We start from the raw sequence: 26,069 nt of genomic DNA, 5'->3' as shown, positions 1-26,069 counted from the left end.
ACTATTGGGATGCCCAGCTCGACAGGCTTGTTGATCTCTAGATGTGTGGTTTGGGGGAGGCAATGAAATAGACAGTGTAACTGGTGCACCTGGGCCGCTGGAGTTAAGGTGCATTAACTACATAATTGCTAATACATCCCCACAGCTCCTTTTAGTATGTGGGCAGTGCGATTTGTATTGCAATCATCGGGTACGAGATACGGTGCGTGGGGTGGTGTATTTGCTTACCATTGATGGAGCCATTTCATAACATGCTATGAAGGAGATTCTTCCTGGAGGTGGGGTTTTTTTTGTTTTTTTTTTAAATGCTCCTTCCTGAAACAGATTCTTTTTAAATATATCTGTCCTGCAAATAGCCTTGATCTACAAGATTGTAGTATTATATCCAGATAGCGAGCTCTTGAAAACAGGGGCTAACTTTTTGTTCTGTGTTTTGTACAGTGCCTAGCACAGTGGGGTCCTGGTCCATGACAGGGGCTCCCAAGTGCTACTGCAAATAATACTTTAAATAATACTACAAATAATAATTTAACAATACCCGAGGATGGATCTAGACTATTCTCAGTGGTGCTAGATGACAGAACAAGAAGCAATGGTCTCAAGTTGCAGTGGGGAAGGTTTAGGTTGAATATTAGGGAAACAAATTGCACTAGGAGGGTGGTGAAGCACTGGAATGGGTTACTTAGGGAGGTGGTGGAACTCCTTCCTTAGAGGTTTTTAAGGTCAGGCTTGACAAAGCCCTGGCTGGGAGGATTTAGTTGGGAATTGGTCCTGCTTTGAGCAGGGGGTTGGACTAGATGACCTCCTGAGGGCCCTTCCAACCCTGATATTCTATGAGTCTATGAAACAAGGGTGTTGAGCTCTGGGACTTCAGTACAACTCCCTATTAGGGTGACCAGATGTCCCGATTTTATAGGGACAGTCCCGTTTGGGGGGGGGGGGCTTTTTCTTATATAGGCTCCTATTACCCCCACCCTCATCCCAATTTTTTACACTTGTTGTCTAGTCTCCCTATAGAGATAAGAACTCGGTAGGAAGTTGGGATCTGGATTCAGATCCAGACTTTTCCAAAGTCCTGATGTGTTTCGATTCAGAGTTTTGAGCCAGATCCATCTCTGTTCAGAAAGTTACCAGAAAAGAAACTGGTGTCTGAAAAGAGAAAGGAAGGCGCGGCTCTCAGAATATGCTATTTGAGAAGTAGCAGCAGAGTGGATAGGTAGACTCCCTCTACTGGGTTGTTTTGGAGCTTCTCAGTCAGTGGAAAGAGGGAAAAGGAAAGGGTCCTTCCCCCTGTGTGAACAGGAACTTCATAGCAATCCAGAGTGGATGGGGTGTTAGCACTGCACCATATAATTACAGCTTAACATCTGCTCTCACCCAAACAAGCTTGGACTTAGGAAGGTTACAGGCCAATGTTGGAATTATGCCAGGGCTCTGGGACCTAGCGGTTGAGAGATGAGCCACTTTACTTTGCGTAATGCAGTGATCCCCAACCTTTTTCGTCTGGTCCTCCGTGGCGGCAGACGAGCATCCTCCGAAATTCTGCTGACAGGCAGCAACATCAATAGGTGTCGCCGCCAAAACGCCGCTGGCAAGTAGGGTCATCCAGAGGTGTCACCGCCAATATACCACCGAAAATCGGCGGCATTTCAGCGGTGATGCTTCTGGATGACACAGCTTGTCACTGGCATTTCGGCAGATGCTCGTCCACCGGCCAATTCGCGGGCGCACTTAGATGCCCCAGTGGGTGCCATGGCACCCACAGGCACTGCATTGGGGACCCCTGGGGGAGGACAGATTAATTGAAATGTCCCTTCTACGCTCCACTAGGGTGACCAGATATCCCAATTTTATAGGGACAATCCCAATATTTGGGGCTTTTTCTTATATAGAGGCTTTTCCCCCCCCCACCTGCTTTCCCGATTTTTCACACTTGCTGTCTGGTCACCCTACTCCCCACCAGCCTAATTTTGGTGACAGAATTTCCCACACAAGCTCAAACATGCTTCTCTGAAAACCTCAGTGTTTCGATGTTAAAAAGGCGGTGCTGTAAAAGAGTGTTAATACTTCACTGAGCAGTTATATCGGGGGAGTAGCTGTTTGCTTTGCACTTTCCCATTTTTTTTTTTATAATGAGTAATAACTGCCGGCAAATGTTTCTGATTAAATCCTCTCCAGGCTGTTGATTTATGGCGAGTACTGTAGCCATATGGAATGCGCCCAAAATACCCTGAACGGTCTCATTGCAAACAAAGAGGACGTTCGGCAAAAAGTTGAGGTAAGTGGATGTGGGGGGGGAGTGGGATGATGGCCGGGGTGTTCAATCCAAAAGCTCTTTTGTGTTCTGCCTCCCTTCCTGGATTTACTTCGTTGTCGGGTTTAGACACAGCTGCTGGGATTGAATGATTAAGGCGAATTTCCCAATAGCTTTGATGAAAGAGGGAAGGAAGAATTGGGGGGCTGATTCTGGGGCAGCACAAGGGGGTTGGCTGACAAAGATAGTGTCAGCCACTCAGATTGTGAGTCTGCCAGTCTGCCGCCTGGCATAAATCAGAGCAGCCCAGGCATTCTTTACTTGGGCTACTGAGCAGCCCAGAATCTCCACAATACCTTGTACTATTGTCCTTCTGCCTCCCACTCCCACCCCATGCAGGGCCAGTGCTAGAGGAGTTCCCACTAGCCCCTTGTAGCTTTTTAAAAGCCACTGTATGGAGTAGGGGGCAGAATCGGCCTCTGACACCTGCATAGCCTCCATGGCTCAAGGTTTAAAGCTACCATGTTTAGACTGCTTCATGAATGTGTTTCATTTCCTACCCCCCCTTTTTAACTACTCTGGCTTTGTAGCAAGAAGGCCCCCAAAGCCTCCCCCAGCCAGCCAGTTGTGTCACGATAAATGAGAGCCATAGATGATGGGAAAGATCCGATTCATCTTCCCTCTGCAAGGTGCTGAGCACCCTCAGCGCCATTTAGAGATTCATGGATTTTCAGGCCAGAAGGATCATTCTCTCTGACCTCCTACCTGGCACAAGATTTCACCGAGTCTTTCCTGCAGTGAGCCCCACGGAAGATCACTGTTCATGTCGCTGGAAGATCAGCACCTTATAGGACCGGCCCCTGGATCAGCCCACCTCTTCATTGAAACGGCTTTCACGGTGGATTGGACTAACTCAGCACAGCAGATTTCCCACATATTTTGTCATTCCCACCCACCATTTCCCCCTTCGATAAAGCCCATCTGCAACCTCTTCACATTTCAAAAGCGTCCTAGGGCTGCATGTATGAATAACTCTGAGCCTTGTTTCTGCCCCCCAAGGCGGAGAAAGTCACCTCTGATGGCTCCACCCAGGAAGATGAAATCACTCCCTGCCTCCGTCCTTGGGGCTTTCTGCCCCCGATCCAAAGCCAGGGGGAGTCTTTCCATTGACTCCAGTGGGCTTTGGATCAGGTGCCTATGTCACTGGTGCTGAATTTCTGGCAGATGTTTGTGCAGCTGGAGCCAGGTGCATTGCAAGCAGTTTCCATGCGCAGTTCTGGCAGCTCATGCTCTGGATCAGCCCAGCCCGTCCTCCCTCTGATGCTCCAGTTTTGTGCCTCCCTTGAGCAGAGATTTTTGGACCACGTTCAGTTCTGGCACAAGCTGTTACAACGTATTGAAGTCAATGGGGACATGGGCCTACTTACACTGACTCGGCGTTGGGGACTGAATTGTTCTGTCTCCTGTGTTGTGTGCCCAGATAGCTCCTTGGGGCTAGGACAGCAAGACCACCAGACCCATTTTCTCTTTACATAAATAGGAATCTGTATCGCATGGGCTACCAGGCTAGGGATGATCTCTCTATCTAGTCTAGACACGTCTCTGGTCCCTACTATGGTGGTAGCTGAGCCCCGCACAATCTTTAATGTATTTATCCTCGCAATACCCTTGTGAGGTGGAGGTAGAGTGACCAGATGTCCCAATTTTTGGGTCTTTTTCATGTATAGGTTCCTATTACCCCTCACCCCCTGTCCCGAGTTTTCACATTTGCTGGTCACCCTAGGTAGAGGAGCCAGAAAGGACAGGTTGCTTGAGCTGCTCGTTGTTTCCAGCCGTTATTCCTGCTTCATTCGCAATGTTAATCTCAAATTGCTGGGCTGCCTCTGCATGTTATTTTGCTGTCCACAAATGGCCTGTGATTCACTGTGCAAATGCAGTAACGTGGTTAGGAACTGAATCGCTTTTTATAACCCCCCACCCCCTGGCTCTCACATCAAAATATTACGATCTAGATTATGCCCAATACCCACAGCACCGCTGATGTGTCCTCTAGCTGTTCATCCATTTCTCCTTATTTAATTACATTTCCGCTTGTTAGCAGAGCCTATCTCTCTGCGTAGCCTAATACACATTGTATCAGGCCCATCGCAATGCACTAGTCTTATAGTTTAATATTGTCTGGGATAAGGGAGACGCTTTCTCACTTTCTAGGTGGCCCCCCGCTCTAGTGGATTTGGGGCAGTCACTCACTATGTCCCCGTCACTATTTCCCTTCTGTGGACCGGATCGGATTCCCATCAAAACCGACCAATGCTGCCCCTGGATCAGCTGGAGCGGTCACTACTTGAGCATTCTGAAACATGGTGCCCCTCCCCTACTCCCCAGAAGGATGGGGAGTTTGCTCCAAGCACTTCTGTCCCCTCCCTGGAGAGAGGAAGCAAGGGTCTCAAACCTAGGTCTCCCACATGCAAAGGAGCACAGCTAGCTGTGCAGGAGTGGAAGTGAGAGGTGGCACTGTGTGTGTGTGATGGAACTGGGACATCCGCCCCAACCGTACTGGAAAAATTAGGAGCGAATAATGCATTGTGCTTTGAGAGTTTACAGAAGCAAACTAAAGCAGCTTGAGAAGAATTTTTTCGTCATTGATTTTATTTCATTGTTAGGAATGCACATTGAAGGTCCAGGATGGGAAGTTTAAATTGCAAGATCTGTTGGTGGTACCAATGCAAAGGGTCTTGAAGTATCATCTCCTGTTAAAAGTAAGTGTTTCTGAATCAAAATTTTCCTTGCAGTAGCCATTCTTGTTGTAGCATCTCTGGGCTTTTCCCGTAGCAAATGGAATCAGCAGAGCAAGGGATTTTTTATCTTTAAATGAAATCATTACTAGAGCTGCTTAAAGACACATAATGTTCGTGCCATCTTTTAAAGTACAATGACCAAGGGTAATTCCGCACTAGTTGGCCATGAGAGGCAGTTAATGAATATAAAATAATCTTTCATAGAATCTGATTGTGTGAAATTCCTCCCGTCAGCTCAGTGTAACAGATCCACCAAGCACCAAGAGCTTTGCTGGTTCGTCTCCTTATAGTTATAGCTGCCGACTGACTGCCACAGCTTCGTTGCTATATGTTCACAGTGGCATGCAGTGATTGCTTGTATTGTGCGCTGTTACAGGAGGTGGGCAGTGGTGTGTGAAACTTTCCTAACGCGCTCAGAATATTTTTTGCAGGAGCTTCTCAGCCATTCGTCTGATCGGCCAGAAAAGCAACAACTCAAGGAAGCTTTGGAAGCCATGCAGGTAGGAGATGAGTGACACAGTCCACCCACAGGGAACTGGTAGAAGCAGCATGCCCTTGAATGTTAGGCTGAAATGATGGAGATCAATCAGGGTCACGCTATTATTATTTATCTATGTTACAGTAGCACCAAGAGGTCAGTGTCCCGTTGCTTTAGGCCCGGTACAAACACATAACAGAAACCATTCCTGCCCCAAAGAACTTAAAACCTAAAGACTTATTTCTTCAAAGATAGTGATGCTTGCAAAGTGTTCAGGCATAGCCCGTTTCAGATCGCTTAGCTTAGAGGTGTTAAGATTCTGTAAACATGCTGCTTCTTCTTTTCTTTGCAAAAGCTGCAGGGAGAGATGTGTGTCACTACTCAGGTGAAATACTTCTACCTGGGAGGGGAAGGAAGGTCAATTACATGTAGCAAAAACTTTAGAGGGAAAATGTGTAACACATCTGGGCCGAGGATGCTTTGCTTTAGGATATGCGTGTGCACTCTAGTTGCTATTAGAAGTCATTTCACAACAAAAGCATAGTTAGCACCATTATCTCCTCTCCAAAGCACAGTGGGAAGCTGATATTGGTTGACAGTTTTGCACTGATAACTATTGTATGTAGATGTACTGCGACATTCGACTCTCATTTTCACCAGTGTAAATCTGGAGTCACTCCACTGACGTGTGTGGCGTTACTTCGAATCTACACCAGTGTTGTGGAAATCTGCCCCTCTGTGTGTTTATGTACTGTGTCTGCATGGAGCATAGATGGGGCTGCACCATCAACCAGATCTGAATACCACTGAGTGGAGTGGGTTGGGATTTTTCTATCTAAATTGTTTGGGTCTTTTTGATGGAAAATGGCTTGTCCACAAATGGAAATTTCTGTGTCTTTGAAAGTTTTGGGAGTTTCAGTGAAAACCTTGAAACCCCCAAATCTGAAAAAAATCACAAAAAAAAAGTTCATTTTCCTCAGTTTTCTGCAGGTTTCTCTGGTTTTACAGTCATGTAATTCAGAGCAGAATCAGCTTGTAGGACCAGCCATTAAACCCAGATTGTCTTCATGACCCTGTAGAACATTTACCACTGAGCTGCCCTTTATGTTCTGAGATCACTTTGTTTGTTTGTTTTCTGCCTCAGAGGATCAGCTTTTTTTCTAATGACACTGCATTTCCTAGGACTTACATAAGTTGAGTGACCTTTTTAGTCATTATCCCTGGTAGCCAGTGATCCAGCGCTGGTATATAGTTCATGGGAACATGAAGGTTGTTTGAAGGACATTGCAGTCTAATCTACTGTTGCTAACAAGCACTGACCTACCTTGATTCTCTTACATTACAAAGCTAAACTTGTGGGTTCCACCGAAGTAGTTTTCTGAAGCCCTTCTTTCTACAATGTGAATGATCTAAGTGCTGCCTATGACTCCCTGAATGCCGTGGGTGGCTTCTTACCTTCCAGACCAACTGTGAATTGAAAGGTTTTGGTTTTGTACTGCAAGGATCAAGAATTACATCAGTCGTGCCCAAGGCTGTTGCATGCAATGTATCTTTGACGCCTGCCACCGTCAGTGGGAATTAAGGATGCCCAGCAATTTCCAGAGTAATGCTTGGGGGGAGGGGGAAGGCTGATTCAGTGAGGAACTTAGAGGTGCCTAGCTCCACGTTGATGGGACTGCTCACGTGCTTTAAGTTAGGCGTGTGTTAAGTGCTTTGTTGAGCTGAGGTTGTAGTGCCTGAAATCCACGTTTCACGCATAAATGTATAAGGGGGAACAGTCCCTATTACGATATAAGGCCTGATCTGGAGTTGATGGGCATCTGTCTATTGATTTCAGTGTGCACTGAGTCAGACCCATAGAGCTTGACCCATTTTGATTATTATCCCTGAGATTTCTCCCACTGCATTGGAAAATTCAACCAATGTATGGGTGGGATTGTGCGGGGTGGGGGACTACTGAGGTCCATGGACAGAGATTTATAATATAAACCTGGATGGTGAGCAAGGATTTAAATGGCAGAGGAGGAATTGGAAAGGAGACTCTTTGAAAATATATGGAAAGAAAGAGCCACGACGTGTCCTTCCCTTCCCCCACTTTTCACTATCTGAGAGTAAGTCTACACTGCAGAAACAAAAGACCCATTACAGCAAGTTTACAGCAATGTAGACATTCTGACTTAGGCTGGAGTCCAGGCTCCGAAAGCATCCCCCTCTCTGGGTTCGAGAGTCCGGGTTCCAGAGTCCAGGTTCCAGCCTGAACCCGAACGTCTACACTGCTATTTTTAGCCCCATCACGTGAGCCCAAACCATTTGACCTTGGTTCTGAGACTTGCTACAGTGGGTCTCTTTTTTTTTTTTTTTTTTGCAATGTAAACATACCGCAAGTGCTGGTGTGAGCTATTCCGTCTGATATCCAGAACTCCCCACCTGAAAAATTCACTGTTCACTGGGCGATTAGTGAAATGTGGTGATAGTTTAAAAAAGGAAGAAAGAGTCACAGAGACTTTTTCACGCATTGCAGGATTCTGTCTTTCCCCTATTTGATTCCTTTGGTGGCTGTGTATGTTCTGAAGAGATCAGGTTTTGCTGAATAAGATGCAATGTCAATAATAAAAAATCCTGGCTGTGCTAAAGGTTCAGTGTTTTCTTTTTAAAGCTGCCAGTAGCCATCTGTTATAACATTTTTCCCAGATCTGGACCTTAGCATCCAAAATATGGGTGTTAGCATGAAAACCTCCAAGCTTAGTTACCAGCTTGGACCTGGTAAAGCTGCCACCAGCCAGGAATCTATACAGTGCCTGGCGCACTGTGGTCTCCCCAAAACCTTCCCTGGGGGACCCCCAGACTCAGATTCCTTGAGTCTCACAACAAAGGGGAATAAACCATTTCCCTTCCCCCCTCCGGGTGTTCCCTCCCTGGGTTCCTGGAGAGATATACAGAAGCAAGCTCCGTGAATCTAAACAGAGGGACTCCACCCTCCCTGTTTCCAGTCCTGGAAACACAAGTACTTCCCTCCTCACCCAGAGGGTATGCAAAGTCAGGTTAGTAAATCTAACACAAAGAGATTTTCCCCCCTTGACTTCTTCCTCCCACCAATTCCCTGGTGAGCTGCAGACTCAATTCCCTGGAGTCCCCACTAAAGAAAAAACTCCAACAAGTCTTAAAAAGAAGGCTTTATAAAAAAAAGAAAGAAAAGGACATAAAAATGGTCTCTCTGTATTAAGGTGACAAACACAGGGTCAATTGCTTAAAAGAAAAATGAATAAACAGCCTTATTCAAAAAGAATACAATTCAAAACATTCCAGCAACTACACACATGTAAATACAAAAGAAAACAATATAAACCTTATTGTCTTACTATTCTTGCACTTACAACTTGGAAACAGAAGATTAGAAAGCTGGAGATAGAAAAATCACTCTCATAGCGAGAGGGCACAGACACAAGACAAAGGACAAAGAACTCACACCCAAAACTTCCCTCCACCCAGATTTGAAAAAGTCTTATTTCCTGATTGGTCCTCTGGTCAGGTGTTTCAGGTTACTCCTTTCCAGGTGAAAGAGACATTAACCCTTAGCTATCTGTTTATGACACCATCAGACAGGATCGTTTGCTTCTGTTTTCACACCATCACAAGGGTATAGATTTGACTCAGTGTTGGACTTGCCATGGTCACAGCAAGCAGCAAAATTTTACTTTAATTGTGAAAATCTAGGCTTAGTTTTCAAATGGTTTATTTCATCTAGAGTCCAGCCTTGTTCATTAGCTGGACGATTCTAGCGCTCCTGTGCACCAGTGATGGGAAACTCAGATGTCTAGTTAGCCAAGCCTAGAGCTGAATTGTCCCAGGGGCTTCAACCTCACTTCTGATTTTCCATGCATGGTCATTTGCGTGAGCTAGCAGTAGAATTTGCACCAGGCAATGGCATTTGCGCAAGATTTGCACATGTAAGTCTTTGGCTATGCAAAATCCCATCGCCTGGGTGCCCAGTCTTGCACACAAATCACTGCGTACAATGCAAAGGTTGCTTTAATGCTTGTTACATTGCGAAGGGGCCCAGTTTTCACATCTGGTCAAGCTGATGGTTCACTGTAGCTCTCAAGGCTGTGGTTCTCCCATGTTTGCAAGATGGCCTGTTCCATAGGAGGAAGCAGATGAGAAGGGAAGTGACTTCAGGTGACTTTGACATACAGGGGAATCTTACTTCACCTGATCACTTTCCCCTTTTTCCCCATCCTAACTATTACCAACACTGACTATTTTAATGGGTATTATGTGATGTTATATAAGTATTGTCACTTAAGATTACGATTATCACCTCTGATTAATCCTTATGTTGGAAAGCTGTAGAAAGTTTGCACCCGGGGAGATGTCTTGAAAAATTCTGTGTTGTTCAGATTTAATCCAAGCTGACAAGAATTATAGTTGAGGGAAAAGAGACAGAGGCATCTAGATGAGAGGCCATAAATATATTAAAAAATACTGTTCAAGATGTAGTAAGAAATTAGTGTGGTGGAAGGGTTAGAGAAGTCTTTCTCTGCCCTCTGGGTCAGAATTCAGGTAACTGGGGAATTTGGCCAGAGAATGCACTAACCAGGAGAAATCTGATCTCTGTAATGCAAAGGCACACTTGGTTACTGTGACTATTTTCAGCACAGGAACAGTTCCACTAAAGTTTTCTATTGTATTGGAAGAATTATTTTACAGATGTCTGAACCATTTGCAGTTGGGATGTTAGAGGCTGTGTGTGTTCAGGGCTCCCATAGCTATTTTGCAAGATGCTTTACCTTTATAAGAACTCCATTGCTGTTGCTGAAATAAGTCCCAATCCAGCAAAGTGCTTAAGCACGTGTTTAAAGTCACATCAAAGTACATGGGAGGACTGAAATGTTTTTAGGGCTAAAAAGTTGTCAAGAGGTTTAGGAGCAAATATAGACATGGTCCTTGTCCAGAGTAGCTTACTGTCTGTTTAGTTAATATGTAGACAGAGGATGGGCAGAGGTACAGTGGTTAAGAATGTCTGGCACGTGCCTTTTGCACTAGGCTGATGATGAATGGAGTGAAGAAGGAGTTGAAAGAAAAGGGAGTGTTGAGGTTAAAGGCACTGAGTGAGAATGGAGTAGAAAGAAAATAAAGAGCTTTCTGACCTTTCTCAAAGAGTTATGCTGGATGGAACTGGAACGTAAGCTCAGGTAGCCCCTGAATGGAAAGTCAGGACTGTGCTTTCTAAGACTTTCTAAGGGTACGTTTATACTGCTCGCCGGATCAGCGGGTAGTGTTCGCTGTATCAGGGATCGATTTATCGCATCTCGTCTGGACGCGATAAATCGATCCACTAATCGACACCCATACTCCACCTCAGCAGGAGGAGTAAACGGAGTCAACTGGGGAGCCGCGGCAGTCAACTTGCTGCCGTGAGGATGGCCTGGTAAGTTGAACTAAGATACTTTGACTTCAGCTACGCAAATAGCATAGCTGAAGTTGCGTATCTTAGTTTGAACACTCCCACTAGTGTAGCCCAGGCCTAAGTCAGTCATACTTTCTAATGCTAATTTAAAATATTGCCCTCTTCTGTTCATCAGTAGAGTTGCAGTGCCTATCTAGTTATTTAACAAGAAAATCCTAGAAGGGCACATGGGAAAGGATGGAAAATGTTTGGGCCAAGATGCTTGAGGAGTCTCAGAAGGGTTGAATGATACAGCTGGCAGAGTATTGAGCACTCTTGATGTATGAGCAATGTACCGATGCAGAGATTATAGACAGTGATATCAGACATGCTTAGGTGGTTTGCTTACTTGGTTTTAATTAACTGATTCTTGTTTTAAATCCAACAGAAATAGTTTGCGCTAGTTCTGAGTTCCCCAATTTGTATTTTCTCCCACACAGCCAATGTGCTTTCTGGTGGTTTGATTCCCACAGAGCTGCTACTTTCTTCACTTTCTGAAGTGACTTTGGGTTTTTTTAAGGATTCTTGATTAGAAGGGAAACAGAAATACTGAATCAACATTTGCTTTTCTCTTAAGGACTTGGCCATGTACATAAATGAAGTCAAGAGAGACAAAGAGACCTTAAAGAAAATATGTGAATTTCAGAAATCTATAGAAAACTTGGTGAGTTTGAGAATCTTCTCTTTTCCTCCTAGCCCCCAACTTTTAATTTTATCTTTATTAACATTCTTGGACTCTCCAGGAAAGTATTAACAAATTTCATTATCACCTGTACTTATCTTTAAAAGACCAGTTTGTATTTGATCAACCTCTTATTATTATCTGTGTATTAATTTTGTTCAAATTCCAAAAAGTGGAACCCATACATTATAAATCTATTTGATCCTGATGTGGGACTGTCATTTTTTTCCATTGAAAGGATTTCCATAATTTTTTTCAGCATGCCGCTAATATTGGGGGACCGTCCTTTTCCAAATATGAATTCTTGCACATCTGGCTGCTGTTTAAAATTTAAAAAAATTTATTTCGGTGTTAAGCAGGTAGAGAGAGGAGATGAATAAACATTTTTATGAACAAGAGTATAGCCCGGTGTACAAGGGAAAGAGCAGCACCAGTAATATATTTCTGAGCGTAGAACTCCAAAAATACATCTGTCTTTCAAACCACATGAGGGACTAATGTGCTGAAGTGCAGCTGAAGTCAATGGAAGCTGAGTACACTCAGCACTGCACACCTCTCTGTGTTATCCTGAGTCCGGAGGACACTGTCGACTTTAATAGATGATTCTTTAACAGACTTGAGACAGAATCCCTAGTTTTCAAGAGAAACCTGAGAAAACTCCAGAGTGGGATGTAGACCTTTGCAGCTCATAGGTTTTGATTGGAACAGTCATGATAAGCCATGATCTGTATGAGAAATGAGATGTGTGGTGCTCTTTAAAAATTGGAATGCGAATGGGTACTTTTAGCATCTGCTTTTCCGTGCTGCAGTCTGAGAGCTTGTGTGACACGCAGAAGATGAAATGTTAGCAAAGCAGTCATTTCTTGCTTCAAATCAATCCCACACACACTCTGCTCTGTGTTTAATTTTGTTCCTCGGTAGCGGATGTTATGGATTTATTCTCATTATGTATACACAACCCACACAACACAGCAATGAAATAACCATAGACTATATGCACAGCTGTATACAATATGTATTTTTCTGATCAACAGTGAAGCTTCAAGATTTTTTTAATAAAAAAAGAGCACTCTGTAGGTGAAGTGTTTCATATCACTCAATAACAGTGCTGTATTGAGTAGCATTTGCAAGGGCTTTGGGGGGGCAAGAGAGATTCATGATTCTGGTCTCTGAATCTGCCCCAAATCTCTGGTTTTGGTTCCAAATGGGAGCCATAATTGGAAGGCCTCTATTTTCTGTTTCCAGTGCAGTTTCAATAGAAAATCTCCTGAGAGTAGCTGATCTCGTGAGATTTCTGCCACCCAGAGTGGAAATCTTGTAAAAATTACTTGACCGCTAAACTTTGCACCCAAATCCTTGACTTGACTTGTCATCAAACCCAAACACTAGCCTCATGGTTCTAACACCACTTCTAGGGTTGTTCTCTATGGTAACTGTTACCTATTGATATTCCATCTGGCTTTAGGTGATACTGTTTATATGAATCTCTGCCGCTCAAGATAGACCCCATAGTATAATCTTATGCGAGTGCGCCTTCTCTGTTTACTGAGTCTTTGGAATGTTCTCCCTCTGTGTATTCAAGTCCATCCCAGCTAACATTACTAGTGAGGTGATTCACTTTTTGGTTATGTGTTTTAGTAAGTGGTGGTTCTTTCCTTTGCTAGGGGCCCATTTTGGAATCTGAGCTGGGTTTGGGTGATGGTGGGAGAGGAGGGGCTTTATTGCCCTTTGGAAACTGTCTTCTTTGTTTCTTTATGTTTTTGTGCCACATTCAGAGACTTTTTGGGTTCAGAAATAAAGACCTCTCTTTGCTAACATATGTTTTGCTACCCGCAGCAAGGGAAACTGGAAGAATTCGGGAGGCCAAAGATAGATGGTGAACTGAAAGTCCGTTCAATAGTGAACCATACCAAGCAGGACAGGTGAGTGAATGAAGAAACAAAGAAATGGACAGTGAAAAAAGACAACATTCTCCCAGAAAGCCAAGTTACAAGAAACACCATTCAAAATGCTAAATGTAGCACAGAGCTCCTTATTGCTATGCACCTGGGGTAGTGTGACCAGATGTCCTGATTTTATAGGGACAGTCCCAATATTTGGGGCTTTGTCTTATATAGGCGCCTATTACCCTGTCCCAATTTTTCACACTTGCTGGCTGGTCACCCTAACCGGGGGCTCTGATACAGCTTAACATCTGTCTTAAAATCATAATGGGTTTAGATCCATAGGTCACGGGCTCAGTCCTGGCTCATGCTGATCCACCCAAGGGCATCGCCTTACACTTGGTTGCTGGTATAAGACTTTGAGCTGGGCAGGCTTCTGAGATTCCCTGAGCAGGGTGTGTGCGGAACCTGCAGGTAGATGGCGTCGCTTTCTGTCCCCCTCTAGTGGCTGAAACACAGAGGTTTATGAATCGCCTACAGTCTTTGAGCCAAAGAAGCTTGGAAAGTAGAAGCTCCTGCTTTTAGGTACAGAGGCTCCAGGTTCAATTCCCATTGCTGACAATCCACCTAGGGAGTGTTGCATTACACAGAAAAGACTGGATAATCATCCCGTCCATCCTTCTGCCAATGCAGGATTTTCCCTACCGTACGTTTTGTAGTGCATGGGCCATCTAGTTTGAAGAGGCCCAATCTTCTAGAGATAAGAAGTCAGACCTTAGTATGGATTTCAGCTCTCCGCCTCCCAGCAGTTTAGTGTGTTTGAAAGCAGGTGTGGCCCATTATAAGGAAGTGACAGGTAAGCTGTGAAATTAATCTCTAGGCCCAGGTTTAGATGCTGACTAGCACTCTCCCAAAGCCTGGAGGGTGTTCACTTCCACTGTGTCTCCTCAGGCCCCAGTCATATATCCCACAATGCCCAGAGGCAGAAGCTTTCAAGTCTGATGTTAAATCATAAAAAACTGGCAATTCTAGAGTCCACAAGTTTCATCCACAGTGACATGCTTAGGTTGTTTTTTGTTACTTTAAATCTCATTGTAAGGGGGGCTAAAGCTCTCTTGGCCTTTGCAAATGCAAACTCTTCTCTGTTCCCATTTAGATTCGCCGCCAACCCGTGGAATTGTAGGATGTGTAGTTAGATTAAAGCAGTTTACACTGATTTTGAGTCCTACAGAGAGGGCACTCAGAGGAAAGCCCTCTCTTCTTACTTTTTCTGCAGAGGCAAATAAAGCTGCGTCCCTTTTGAGGGGATTGTGTGTGCTAGGTGAACCTTTCCAGTGGCTGATTTCAGGGTGTCTCAAACAGAGCTGGGGAGCTTTTTCCTGTATGATTACAAAGTATTGTATGTTTCCTGGAGGTTACCTACAAGTGAAATATACAACAGCTCTTGGGTGCTCTGGTTTACAGTTAGAAGAGCCTCAGGAAGCAAAACTGACATGTCTTCTCACTCTGTGGCCTGCATATGAAACACCTTTAAAACCCTCTTTGAGAGCTCTATCATTACACGAGTCAGAAAATTTTCTTATAAAAAGAACTGTTGTTCTGAAGTTTTTCCAAACAAACAAACTGAAGGTTAATTTTATTTTTCACTTAATCCCTTGCCCAGTAAGACGATCTATGGGCCAAATTGTCTCCCTTGTAGTCAGTTGAGTGATACCAGCAGGACATTTGGTCCTATGTTTCCACACATTTCATCCTCATTAATTTGGTCGTTACTTAGAATTGCATTGACGCTGAGCACCTTCAATGTTAAATCATTATATAGCTAGCAATGTTGCACTGTCCTGACCGGGGAATAATCTCCGTTGAGCTTTCTGTGAAAGGTGTATATATAATTAGATGTGGGATTTGGTTTCTGGCAGGTATTTATTTTTGTTCGATAAAGTGGTGATCGTCTGTAAAAGGAAAGGATACAATTATGAGTTGAAAGAAATTATCGAGCTTCTTTTCCATAAGATGACCGATGATCCCATGAACAACAAGGACATTAAGAAGGTAGGTGGACAGAGCAAGGAACTGGCTTAGCTCTCATGGGCAGCTTTCCATACCCATGCAGGTCAGTGTCCGAGGGTACCTCCTCTCCCATCGGACTTCTAAAACAGAAATAGCGCTTGTAAAATCTGGACAATCAACCCTCGATTTCAGGGCAAGGAGCTTAGGAATGAGAGGCTGAGCTGGGTCCCCTGACCTGGGGCCTGCAAAAGAGCCTTCGAGAAGTTCGAATGACTTGACTGGAATGGGGGAAGCTGCTCTGTTCTTTTAGAGAAGCCACTCTCAGAGAGAGTAATTCACAGACGAATTGGAAAGGATAAAAATGACCTAAAAAAAAATGGAGGATGGGGAAGAATGGGCAGGACATACATGTGTTTATTCCAATTCACTCATCTGGGTGACTGGGCGTTAATTGTGTGTGTCTCATTCCAGGCTCCAAGCTTCACGCTCCCCATGCCTCGGTGCATTTTACAGCATACTAAACTAATATTCTAGACTGCGGATTGTGGCAAGCACAGCGGCTCTTGCATTCTCAAGCACGAGCTCCTGAGTTGTCACTGGGAGAGGGAATGTGGGCTGGGTGGCCAGTTTATCATTGTCTGTTGTTCAGAAAAGCTAATGGGAGTGAAATCTCAGCAATAACTGTTCTGGAGAAGGCATCTCTAACGGTTATTCCTTCCTAGTGCTGCGTGGGAGTTATCAGTACTGGAGTTCAAATATCCTGGTAAAGAATGCTGTTTCTTTAAAAAATGGCCAACCCAAAGGTCGTAGTGGAAGCCTTTGTCTGGTGGGATTTTTGTAGCTTCTTGGACTTGTCCCTCAGCAGACAACCCTCAAAGCTGTAGAAAGTGTCTATTTTTCAGGGTTAGCGTGGACATGTCAGGCTTTTTGCACTGGGTACACTCTTCTAAACCAAGTTTCTCTATCAGAGATACACAAACTTTGCCTGGTTTTGGGCTGAGGCGATGACACAAAGGAAAATCTGCATCCCAATAGACTCCACAGCTTAGCAGCTTTGGCCATCCCATTACTGTGGTACAATGTACAGGGTAGCAACAAGGGAGCTGTTGTGCCATTTTGAAAATAATTGGTGGCTTTGCTGCTGTGATGTTGAAGAGAGATTGCTAGCCTTGTGTTTTAATGAATTGTGTTTCCACTTTGCTCTCTTATGCTTTCTAGTCTCATGGAAAAATGGTAAGCAACCACGAGATCCACTTTATTTTCTTTAACATTGTAGTGAACTGGCTAGCGTGTATATGCACCACTGCCTTTTGCAGGGCAGGCTGCATGTGTGTCATAGGCTTTATATGGCTGATGGTGAATGCAGAGTCTCCTTTAGCTTTAATGGTAGGGACCTGAGCTTTTGGAGCTGCAGGATCTGGGTTCTCTCCCATCTGCTGCCATGAAATTCTGGTTGATGATGGCGTGCACCAGAGTCAACCATTAAGTCGTTTGTTGCAAGGTACAATAGAGATACATAGCTGGTCTTTGCACCACTACCCTGCTTTTGTCACCAGAGAGATTCATTGTAACCACAAAGGCAAGTAAAGAGAGCACAGTAAAACAGATTACAAATGGACCTGAATTAGCGCACTCCCACCCCCCCCATGTTGTTGCTTGAGCATTCAGTACAAAGCGGTGAGGGGGAAAGAACCTGGTCCTTTATTTTGATCTGATCATTTATTTTGATTTCCTGTTGCAGTGGTCATATGGGTTCTACCTGATTCACCTTCAAGGAAAACAGGGCTTCCAGTTTTTCTGCAAGACGGAAGACATGAAGAGGAAGTGGATGGAGCAGTTTGAAATGGCAATGTGAGTGTTTTAAGCTTCCCTGCAAAAATCATCTCTGGGTACACGCTATTACTGCTAATGAAACATGGCCTGATCAACTCAGTTGCTAGTTCTCAGAGCCCAGAGCTCTGATCTGCAACTGTCACTGACTTCCATAGGACTTCCATGCACAAAGGGCTTCCGGAATTGGGTCTGATGTGATAGCATCTAACCAAATGGTTCATGCAAAAAGCATGTGCAGGGAAGATGTCTATAGAAATTGCCACCTTGAGAGAAAACCTATGGCATGCAGCATTGAGCATGTATTTGACCAAACAACTGGAGTTAAGGGTTAAAATCTGCACAGATAGTCAGCACAAGGGCATTGCATCCTATTTAAGCCCTATTTTGAGGACATAAACAGTGCATAGGTCTCATATTGGCCTTCTGCACAATGATGAATTCTAGGTAATGACTGGCTTAGGAGGGAATGACAGGATCATGTGTGAAAATATCAATGAAAGTTTAACGCATCACACATAACCCCCTCCCAACTCCTCCCAACAGCTAGCCCCAAATGATTCTCTAATTCTTTTACTCTTTTGCAAGATCTTATACCATGCTGTGTGATTTCAAAACGTTGACTGAAATCCAGACAGTAGCTGCAACCAAAGACAATAGAACTCAGCAAGTCTGGCAAGGGCATCTTGATGCAACTTTGGGGGTTTGTCTTTCGTTTTGGTTTTTCCCCTCTTTGGAATAGGTCCAACATTAAGCCAGATAAAGCCAACGCGAATCACCACAACTTCCAGATGTACACATTTGAAAAGACGACCAACTGCAAAGCGTGCAAGATGTTTTTAAGGTGAGCAGTGCTCTTCTGACTCTTCAGATGAAAACTTTTTTAAAAAACATGTCAATTAAAAATAAAAGTGTAATTGCTCATTCATCATTTCCCTGGTCTTTCACCCAGTCGAGAAAAGATGTGAGTTGGGAAAGGCTAGGCTTACCGCTTGTCAGCTGTGGCATTTCAGGCTGTGGCGAATCTGAAATCCGCATTGCTACTGTTTTCTCGTGATTCTTTGTGTATGATTGCAGTGTTCTAGCTGGGATAACGATACTGCGAATGGTAGCACAGAATCCCACACAATAGGCCCCTTTGCCCTGACCTGGGGGGACAAATGTGGGTGGGAACAGACTGTGGTTTTATCAGTATTTCATGCACACACCTGCCCAATGTTAACTGATAGCTGTGCTGTATTTGCCACTCCCCTAAGATGGAGCCATCTTTGTTCTGCATTTACTCTGGCCCACAAAAGGGACAATTTTCAAAGGCACAGTGGGCAAAGAGGTATCCAACACCTGCTGAAGGTCAATGGGAAGCCCAGGCTAAGCCTTTTCCACAAACCATGCCGTCATGTCACCAGCTGGGATGTTAGCTCTGCAGTATCATGGTCACGCTACTCAGCCACTCCCTGTGTGGAGCAGTTGGGCTCATGGGCGTCTTCCAGCCCTCCCGACTTGTGGTTATATTTGAACTATAGATTTTAACTCATTAATCTGCACCAAGCCTGGCTGTCTTCCCACATTGGGGCAGCCCACTTACTTGACACCCCACTGCTGTTGCATCGCAGGCAGGCTGATCCAATATGGGAGCAACCAAGAGTTCTCTTAACTGTTTCCTCATCCCCAAACCTGGATTCTACATAGCCTTCTATCCTCTGGGGGACTCCATATTCAACACAGTGGGTCCACTGTCTAACACAGGGGTTCTCAACTTTTTTCTTTCTGAGGCTCCCCCAAGATGCTATAAAAACTCCGTGGCCCACCTGTGCCATAACAACTGTTTTTTTGCATATAGAAGCCAGAGCCAGTGTTAGGGGGTAACAGGTAGGGCAATTGTCTGGGGCCACATACCACAGGACCCCACAAAGCTGAGTTCAGCTTCAGCCTCGGGTGGCGGGGCTCAGGACTTCAGTCCCATCTGGTGGGGGCTTCAGCTTTCTGCCCTGGGTCCCAGCGAGTCTAACACTGGCCCTGCTTGGTGGCCCCCCTGAAACCTGCTCGAGAACCACTGATCTAACATACATTTCACGGGGACACAATAATGGGAGACTGTCATGTGTGAGGTCTTCGTATACTTCTCAGCTCTTTGGCTAGTTGTTTTCAACATCTAAAATGGGTTTGTCTTTTTTATTCCCTCTTTTCGTTCTTTTCCTTTCCTCTGCTCTCAATTCACACCCAACTGCCAGACTTTCAGCTCATCTCTGCTGTATCGCATAAATGACCCTAATGATCAGGATATCCTAGTAACTACAGGAGCTATAAGTCCATGCCCCTGTCCCATTGCTATGGGAAAGCAGGTACAAATATCTGGCCATTTGACAGGAAACAGAATCCTTTATGCATCATTGCAGAGTTTCAGCAAGGAGCAAGAATTGCTGGCCTGCGGCTATAGATAAATCTTGCATGCAAGGACCATATGCTGACGCCATAACCTGCCCAAGGGGGCTGCTTATTGCCTGGCCTACCCAATGGCAAATGAAATTCTCATTAGCTCAACAAATGTTGCATTAAGAAATTCCTTGTGAATATAGAATTGTGTGGATTGTCGTTGCTGGTCTTTATATACTATTCTGAGACCCTCTCCATCGATAACATTTAATAGCTAAACTCATCAGGATGCACATAAACACTGTATCCATGTGGGTTTTTGCTATACAGTCCTGCAAGCTCATGATCTGGTAACTAATGACAAGCTATCATTTAGTAATAGGTGTTTGCACTTAATACTGCATATTTCATAGGGGGAATTTGAAAGCACATCACAAAAAATTAGGTTTAAAAAACCACCTCCCTATCTCTACCTCCTGAGGGTGGCTAAATCCTATTATCCCTACTTCACAGATAAATAAACTGAGGCACAGGGAGGTTAAGTGATTTACCTAAGGTCAAATGGCAGAGCTGGGAATAAATCCCAGGAGTCTGATAGTTTAACTACACCAGAGGTATGTCCTCCTTTCAGTGTGATGCCCATCAGTGGTAGTGTAACTTCATGACCAGTGTAGATTTGTCTATATTAACTCTGTAGAAGAGTCAGGTTCTTTTTAAACACAGATCATACACTCTTCTCCTGTTTGTTCATGTGTTCCCACTGACCAATTTGATACCTTAGCTTAATCCTCCTCTGCCCCAAAACACCGATGCTTATTGCTGGGATTTTAGACTCAGTGGAAGATTTTATTGAATGAATTTGACCTTCCCTGCTTGAAAATGGCTGAGATTTTATCCCAACATTATGACGTCAGCTGTACAGCCTTCTGCAGATATACAGCAAGCTCAACTGGGAAATAGGGCTCTGTGTTGGTGTTCGGCTTTCATCAGGTGGTGGTTGGCCTTCCATAAGGGTGTAGCTTTCGTAAGTGGATGGCTTGCAGGGATGGTACAGGGGTAGGGAGTCTACTCGCTGCCAAGTCACCAGTTTGAAGCTCCAGGTTAGAGGTGACTGCAGGTTACCTGATGAGTCCGGGGCCGCGACATGAAATGAGCTGGTGTTTCAATCCAGTTCTTAAGGGACACATGCCCACGTTGCAAGAGTCACAGTTGTCGTTGGCACAGATCCACCCACATGGGCCACCATCAGCAGAGAAGCTGATGAATGAATGAAGGAGAAGGCTGAGCAACCATCATCTCCCCAGATGTGGGTCCTATCAGCTCAGAGTAGAGCCATGTTTCCTTCCTAGTACTCTTATTCCTGCAGGATGGATGCACTGAACCATTGTCAATCTGGCACCTTTCACATATGTTAGTCACTAGCAAAAAAAACAGTAAAGAGTTTACAGAATAAACTATCATGCAAGAAGTGAAACAAACGGGTAACTGGATAGGAATATCAAGGAGGGGACCGGAATGAAGAAATTTTCAACTTCTCTTTTTACAGAGGAACTTTCTATCAGGGCTATCTGTGCATGAAATGTGGAGCAGGTGCTCATAAAGAATGCTTGGAAATTATTCCTCCCTGCAAGATCAGTAAGTCTTTTGACATTTTAGTGTTTTTTAAAAGGGCTTGGCTTCTTGTGAATGATCTGATAGATAAAAGTTGTTTTCTTACTAGCACTAAATGTCATCCACTGTTTTATGTCCAGTTCTGAACAGATTAAGAAATTTTTTTTAAGAGTTTTCCATCCACTTCCTAATATGGTAACTCACTGTGTGTAGCTCTTGTGTGTGTGAGTATGTATGGGTATATGTGTATTCTGACTATTTCAAGTAGTCCCCTGTAGTAAATATATATATGTTTCAGGGGACTACTCTGAATATAGTAAAGGAACATAAAGCCAGCAAGCAAGTTGGAAAGATATTTAATAATCACTACCATGCAGCAGATGGGATCTTGCAACCACTTGACTGATTCATAGAATCATGTAATATAAGGGTTGGAAGAGACTTCAGGGGGTCATCTAGTCCAACCCCTTGCTCAAAGCAGGACCAATCCCCAGACAGATTTTTGCCCCAGATCCCTAAATGGCCCCCTCAAGGATTGAACTCTCAACCTTGGGTTTAGCAGGCCAATGCTCAAACCACTGAGGTATCTCTCTCCCCAAAAATAAATCCCCCTGCACGCAAATTCACTGAAGCTAATGTTAGAAGAGACTTACTTTAGTAGGACATGAAGTACAGGATCTATAGATCCGATTTAGGAGCAATCTTGAGATTCCTACCCAAACAGCTGTTGACTGGGAAGCTGCAGAGTTTGGCTGCGGGTTGTGAGAGGCAGAGGGGTAACAGAAGGTAATTTACTGCACTGTTTAATACCCCTTCTTGGCTAAGTCTTGTCAAACCAGTCTCTGAGAAGACGAAGTCTTCTTCCCTCCAGGTGAAGGTAAAAGTGTTGCCACTTAGAAAGCAACAAGGATAGGGAAAATGGACAACAATGAAGGAAAATTCCATCAGGCCCCCTAAGGGGGCAGGGGAGTGTGTGTGTGTGTGTGTGTGTGTAATGGAGACAAACAAATAGGCTGTCAGTAGATGGCTCCATTGGGGTACTATATTTACACCTGCAACTGCTCTGACGTGGTGGTTGCTGGGGCAGTTCTTAGTCTAATTTCTAATTGGCATTTGGGCAATATAACCACACAATGCTCTTTCTCTCTCTCACCCTCAAGCCCCCACCACACACGCAGCCAGGCACAAATCCGCAGGGTGCGGCTCAGGATGTGTTTGTCACCAAAGAGTTGTTTGCAGGCCTGAGGTGCGTTGGCAGAGCTGAGTGTGATTTGGGGCCTAAGCCACAGCCCAGTGATATGGATGGAAAGGTTCCTACTGACTTCAGTGGGCGTTGGAGGAAGTCTGTAGTGCCTCACTTTTGGTCCCTTCTGTCAAGATGATGAGGCACTGCAGCCGCTTGAGTTATGCCATGGAGTAGAGGAAAGTGCAAAACAGAGGGTTGTTTCCCCCTAAATTAACCAATTATTTTAACATTTATTTTCAGGTTCTCCAGCAGACCAGGTACGTTTGTTTAACAAGCCTCTCATTCCCTCCTAACTCCGTCAGGCAGGGGCTGTGGGTGCATCTGTGTTTCACTAGTCCAGATTGAATTACAGCTGTTAGCTTTCAACTAACCCTGGAGGCACCATGGGCCATGGGGAGGGTCCCCAGCAGTCACTGCAAATGTTACATTGGATAATATCCCTGTCACGTCATCCCTGATCCTACAAGGAGCTGATCACCCCCCAATTTCCTTTCACTTCTGTGGGGTTTTGGGGATCTGAGCACCTCTCGGGATAAGTACTGGTAACAGATGTCCTTCATTTTAGACCAGAATTGGCCTGTTCCACATGTGCCTTGCCTGTCAGTTGTGGTGATCACCGTCAGATGTGCTGACTCACAATGCTGCAATGGCTCTGCATTCTGAGCTATCGCAGATGGAGAACTTGGGCAGCAGGATAAATTTTCACCTCAAGTATTTCCCCTGCTAAAACTGTGAAGGTTCCTCGTACAGAGAATGGAAACCTTCCTGTCCCTCAAGTGAAGGATTGTGGGTAGCTGCAGCATGATACACCCCTCGCCTTAGGAAAAAATGGAATCTGCAGAGGGATCTTTGCGGTGATCAGGGCAAGAGCAGAGGTTACTATGGTACTTAAGGGCATCTCATTTTATCTTTAAATACATTCAGTTGAAGTAAGTTTTAGTGAACATAAACTATTTTCTCTCTCTTTGCAGGATTCATTAAATACAGGACCTGGTAAGAGTGGTGTTGGTGTTTTTGTAAATGGGTAACATAGGGGAGGCAGCATTGGGATCTGGTTCAAAGAGGCTGATGATGGCACATTTTGGAAGGGCCTCTCATACAGTGCTTGCACCTAAAGCCTGGTCTACACTTAAGAATCAGAGGGGTAGCCGTGTTAGTCTGGATCTGTAAAAGCGGCAAAGAGTCCTGTGGCACCATATAGACTAGCAGATGTATTGGAGCATGAGCTTTCATGGGTGAATTCATTGCATCTGATGAAGTGGCCATTCACCCACAAAAGCTCATGCTCCAATACATCTGTTAGTCTATAAGGTGCCACAGGACTCTTTGCCATGTCTACACTTAAGTTATACTGGTACAACTATGTTGGTTAGGGGGGTGATTTTTTGCCAACATAGTTATGCCACTAAAACCCCACACTTATACTAGCATGAAGGTGCCTTATACCAGTATAACTGCATCCACACTGAGGGGTGGTGGTGATGTTTGTTTTTTTGTGTGTTTTGCTGCTTTAACAGTACCAGTATAGGGCTGGTCTACACAGAAAAGTTACATTGGCAGAGTTACATCTCTCGGGATGTGAAAAATCCACATCCGTGAGAGATGTAGTTAAGCCAACCTTCCTCCATTGTATACAGCACTAGGTTGGTGGGAAGAATTCTTCCATCAGCCTAGCTACTGCTTCTCAGGGAGTTGGAATGACTACACTAATGGGAGAACCCCTCCCTTTACTGTAGTAAGTGTCTACACTGAAGCACTGCTGTAGCATTTTAAGTGTGGGTGTAGCCATATTTAAAGCAGCAAAACTTTCGTATGTAGACAAGTCTTAAGAAGCCATGAGACTGGGGTAACCCTCATTCTGCTCACAGGCACGTGCCTTCACAGTTATGGCTGAGATTGAGGAGGATGATACTATGGTCTGAGCACCTGCTTAGGACTTGGAAGACCCAAGCTAAAGTCACTGCTCCACCACAGACTTTCTGTGTGGCCTTGGACCAGTCACTTAGCCGCCTCTCAGTTCCCATGTCTATCATGGGGACAACAGCATTGCCCAGTCTCCCTGGGATTGTGAAGATAAATGCATTAAACATGGGGAGGTGCTCAGATACTCCGGCAGTGCAGGCTGTATAAGTGTGGTTGTTACAGGAAAGCCCGGACTGGGGGAAAAGTCCTCCTAATCCAAGCTGGCGACATGGACATTTTGAGCATGAGCATGCTGCTCTCATTAGCTGCGGGGTGGGAGTGAGGTAAAAGCAGCTGAAAAGAAGGGGGCTAAGTTAAATATTGTCAGTTGAGTGCGGCAGGGGAGGTATATTTAACACATGATCATTCGCAGCACAGAATGTCAGTTCGAAATCCCATCAACAGTCAATGGGAGCTGGGCACCTAACTCGTTGTCCCCTCAGAAATCCCAGTCTGTGTCACCCAGGCTGGGATGATTCGCGCCTGGCTTGTTGTTGCCCAACTAAAGCCTGTCTGAGATTTCACGGTTCCAAGGCAGGTGCCATCTTTGCAGCTGGGGTTCAGTTGGGCCCATCGTTATCTGCCCCCAATGTTTTAGCTTGCCAGACACTCTCATGCTAGCCATGTAGCTTGAGCAAATCAAAGCGCCTTTCCGTGAGCATGAATGAGCTACGCCGGCAAATCCTGACCGCTAGTGTTCTCTGGGTTAGTGGCTCACAAGATGGCCTTCTCGTAACAATAGGTTTTGTTTTCTTTCTCTTTCAAGGTCCTAAAATGGTGGCTGTTCAGAATTACCATGGCAACCCAGCTCACCCAGGAAAGCCAGTGTTAACATTTCAGACCGGGGACATAATAGAACTGCTCAGAGGGGACCCGGATTCGCAGTGGTGGGAAGTGAGTGAAGTTGTTCTTTGGAAATGTTCAGAAGTCCTTACACAAAGGCTACTGGCTAGTCATAAAGTTCTTACTTATTTATTTCCCCCTTTGGACTTTTATTCACTGGAGTTTGCCAGCCGTCGTCCAAATAAATTCTCTGAGGCATATTTTCAGCTTGTCAGGGTGTTCTCCGAACATGCGCAGTTCTCCGAAACTGGAGCAAAGAATCCAATTTCTTTGGCACGGTGCTGACATTAATCTTTATTTACAGGGGAGGTTAATACAGACAAAGAAGTCTGGTTATTTTCCCAGTTCATCAGTGAAGCCCTGTCCTGTGGACGCCAGGGTAAGTGCATAAAAACAGACCTGAGCCCAACGCCCCCAAGCCTGGGCATGCTCAGGTTTGGGGGGTTTGGCTTGGGGCCCATCTCCTAAAGCAAGACAACTTAAATCATGGGCTGTACACCAGCATGCAGCAGGAGTATCTCTGCTTGTTGGAGTCACTCCGGATATAACTGATGTAAGCCTCAATTGGGAACTGTCTTCCTTGCTGTCGGGATTTTGTTTGAGATGGGTGATTATTTATGCTCAAAATGGGCAAGTTCATCACATGATGCCAG

The 26,069-nt window shown here is 44.7% G+C and overlaps 1 protein-coding gene across 7 annotated transcripts in view; it reads left to right on the top strand.

Moving 5' to 3' along the window:
• The window catches only part of VAV2 (vav guanine nucleotide exchange factor 2), a 322,792-nt gene that overhangs the window by 284,487 nt on the left and 12,236 nt on the right, over window positions 1–26,069 (top strand). For 4 of the 7 annotated variants that reach the window (XM_030536036.1, XM_030536038.1, XM_030536039.1 and 1 more), the window contains 14 exons: window positions 2,179–2,278; window positions 4,918–5,013; window positions 5,484–5,552; window positions 11,554–11,640; window positions 13,495–13,580; window positions 15,461–15,593; window positions 16,770–16,784; window positions 17,293–17,402; window positions 18,124–18,225; window positions 21,301–21,389; window positions 22,852–22,868; window positions 23,583–23,604; window positions 25,340–25,467; window positions 25,721–25,795. In XM_030536036.1, the coding sequence (XP_030391896.1) occupies window positions 2,179–2,278; window positions 4,918–5,013; window positions 5,484–5,552; window positions 11,554–11,640; window positions 13,495–13,580; window positions 15,461–15,593; window positions 16,770–16,784; window positions 17,293–17,402; window positions 18,124–18,225; window positions 21,301–21,389; window positions 22,852–22,868; window positions 23,583–23,604; window positions 25,340–25,467; window positions 25,721–25,795 (1,129 nt within the window). The remainder of the gene's footprint in view (window positions 1–2,178; window positions 2,279–4,917; window positions 5,014–5,483; window positions 5,553–11,553; window positions 11,641–13,494; window positions 13,581–15,460; window positions 15,594–16,769; window positions 16,785–17,292; window positions 17,403–18,123; window positions 18,226–21,300; window positions 21,390–22,851; window positions 22,869–23,582; window positions 23,605–25,339; window positions 25,468–25,720; window positions 25,796–26,069) is intronic. The other 3 variants (XM_030536040.1, XM_030536037.1, XM_030536035.1) reach the window with 1 other exon arrangement.

The sequence above is a fragment of the Gopherus evgoodei genome, chromosome 16 (assembly GCF_007399415.2).
Source record: "Gopherus evgoodei ecotype Sinaloan lineage chromosome 16, rGopEvg1_v1.p, whole genome shotgun sequence".
In the NCBI taxonomy this organism is placed as follows: Eukaryota; Metazoa; Chordata; order Testudines; family Testudinidae; genus Gopherus; species Gopherus evgoodei.
Note: the sequence above shows the minus strand (reverse complement) of the source record. Positions and strands in the feature narration are given on the sequence as shown.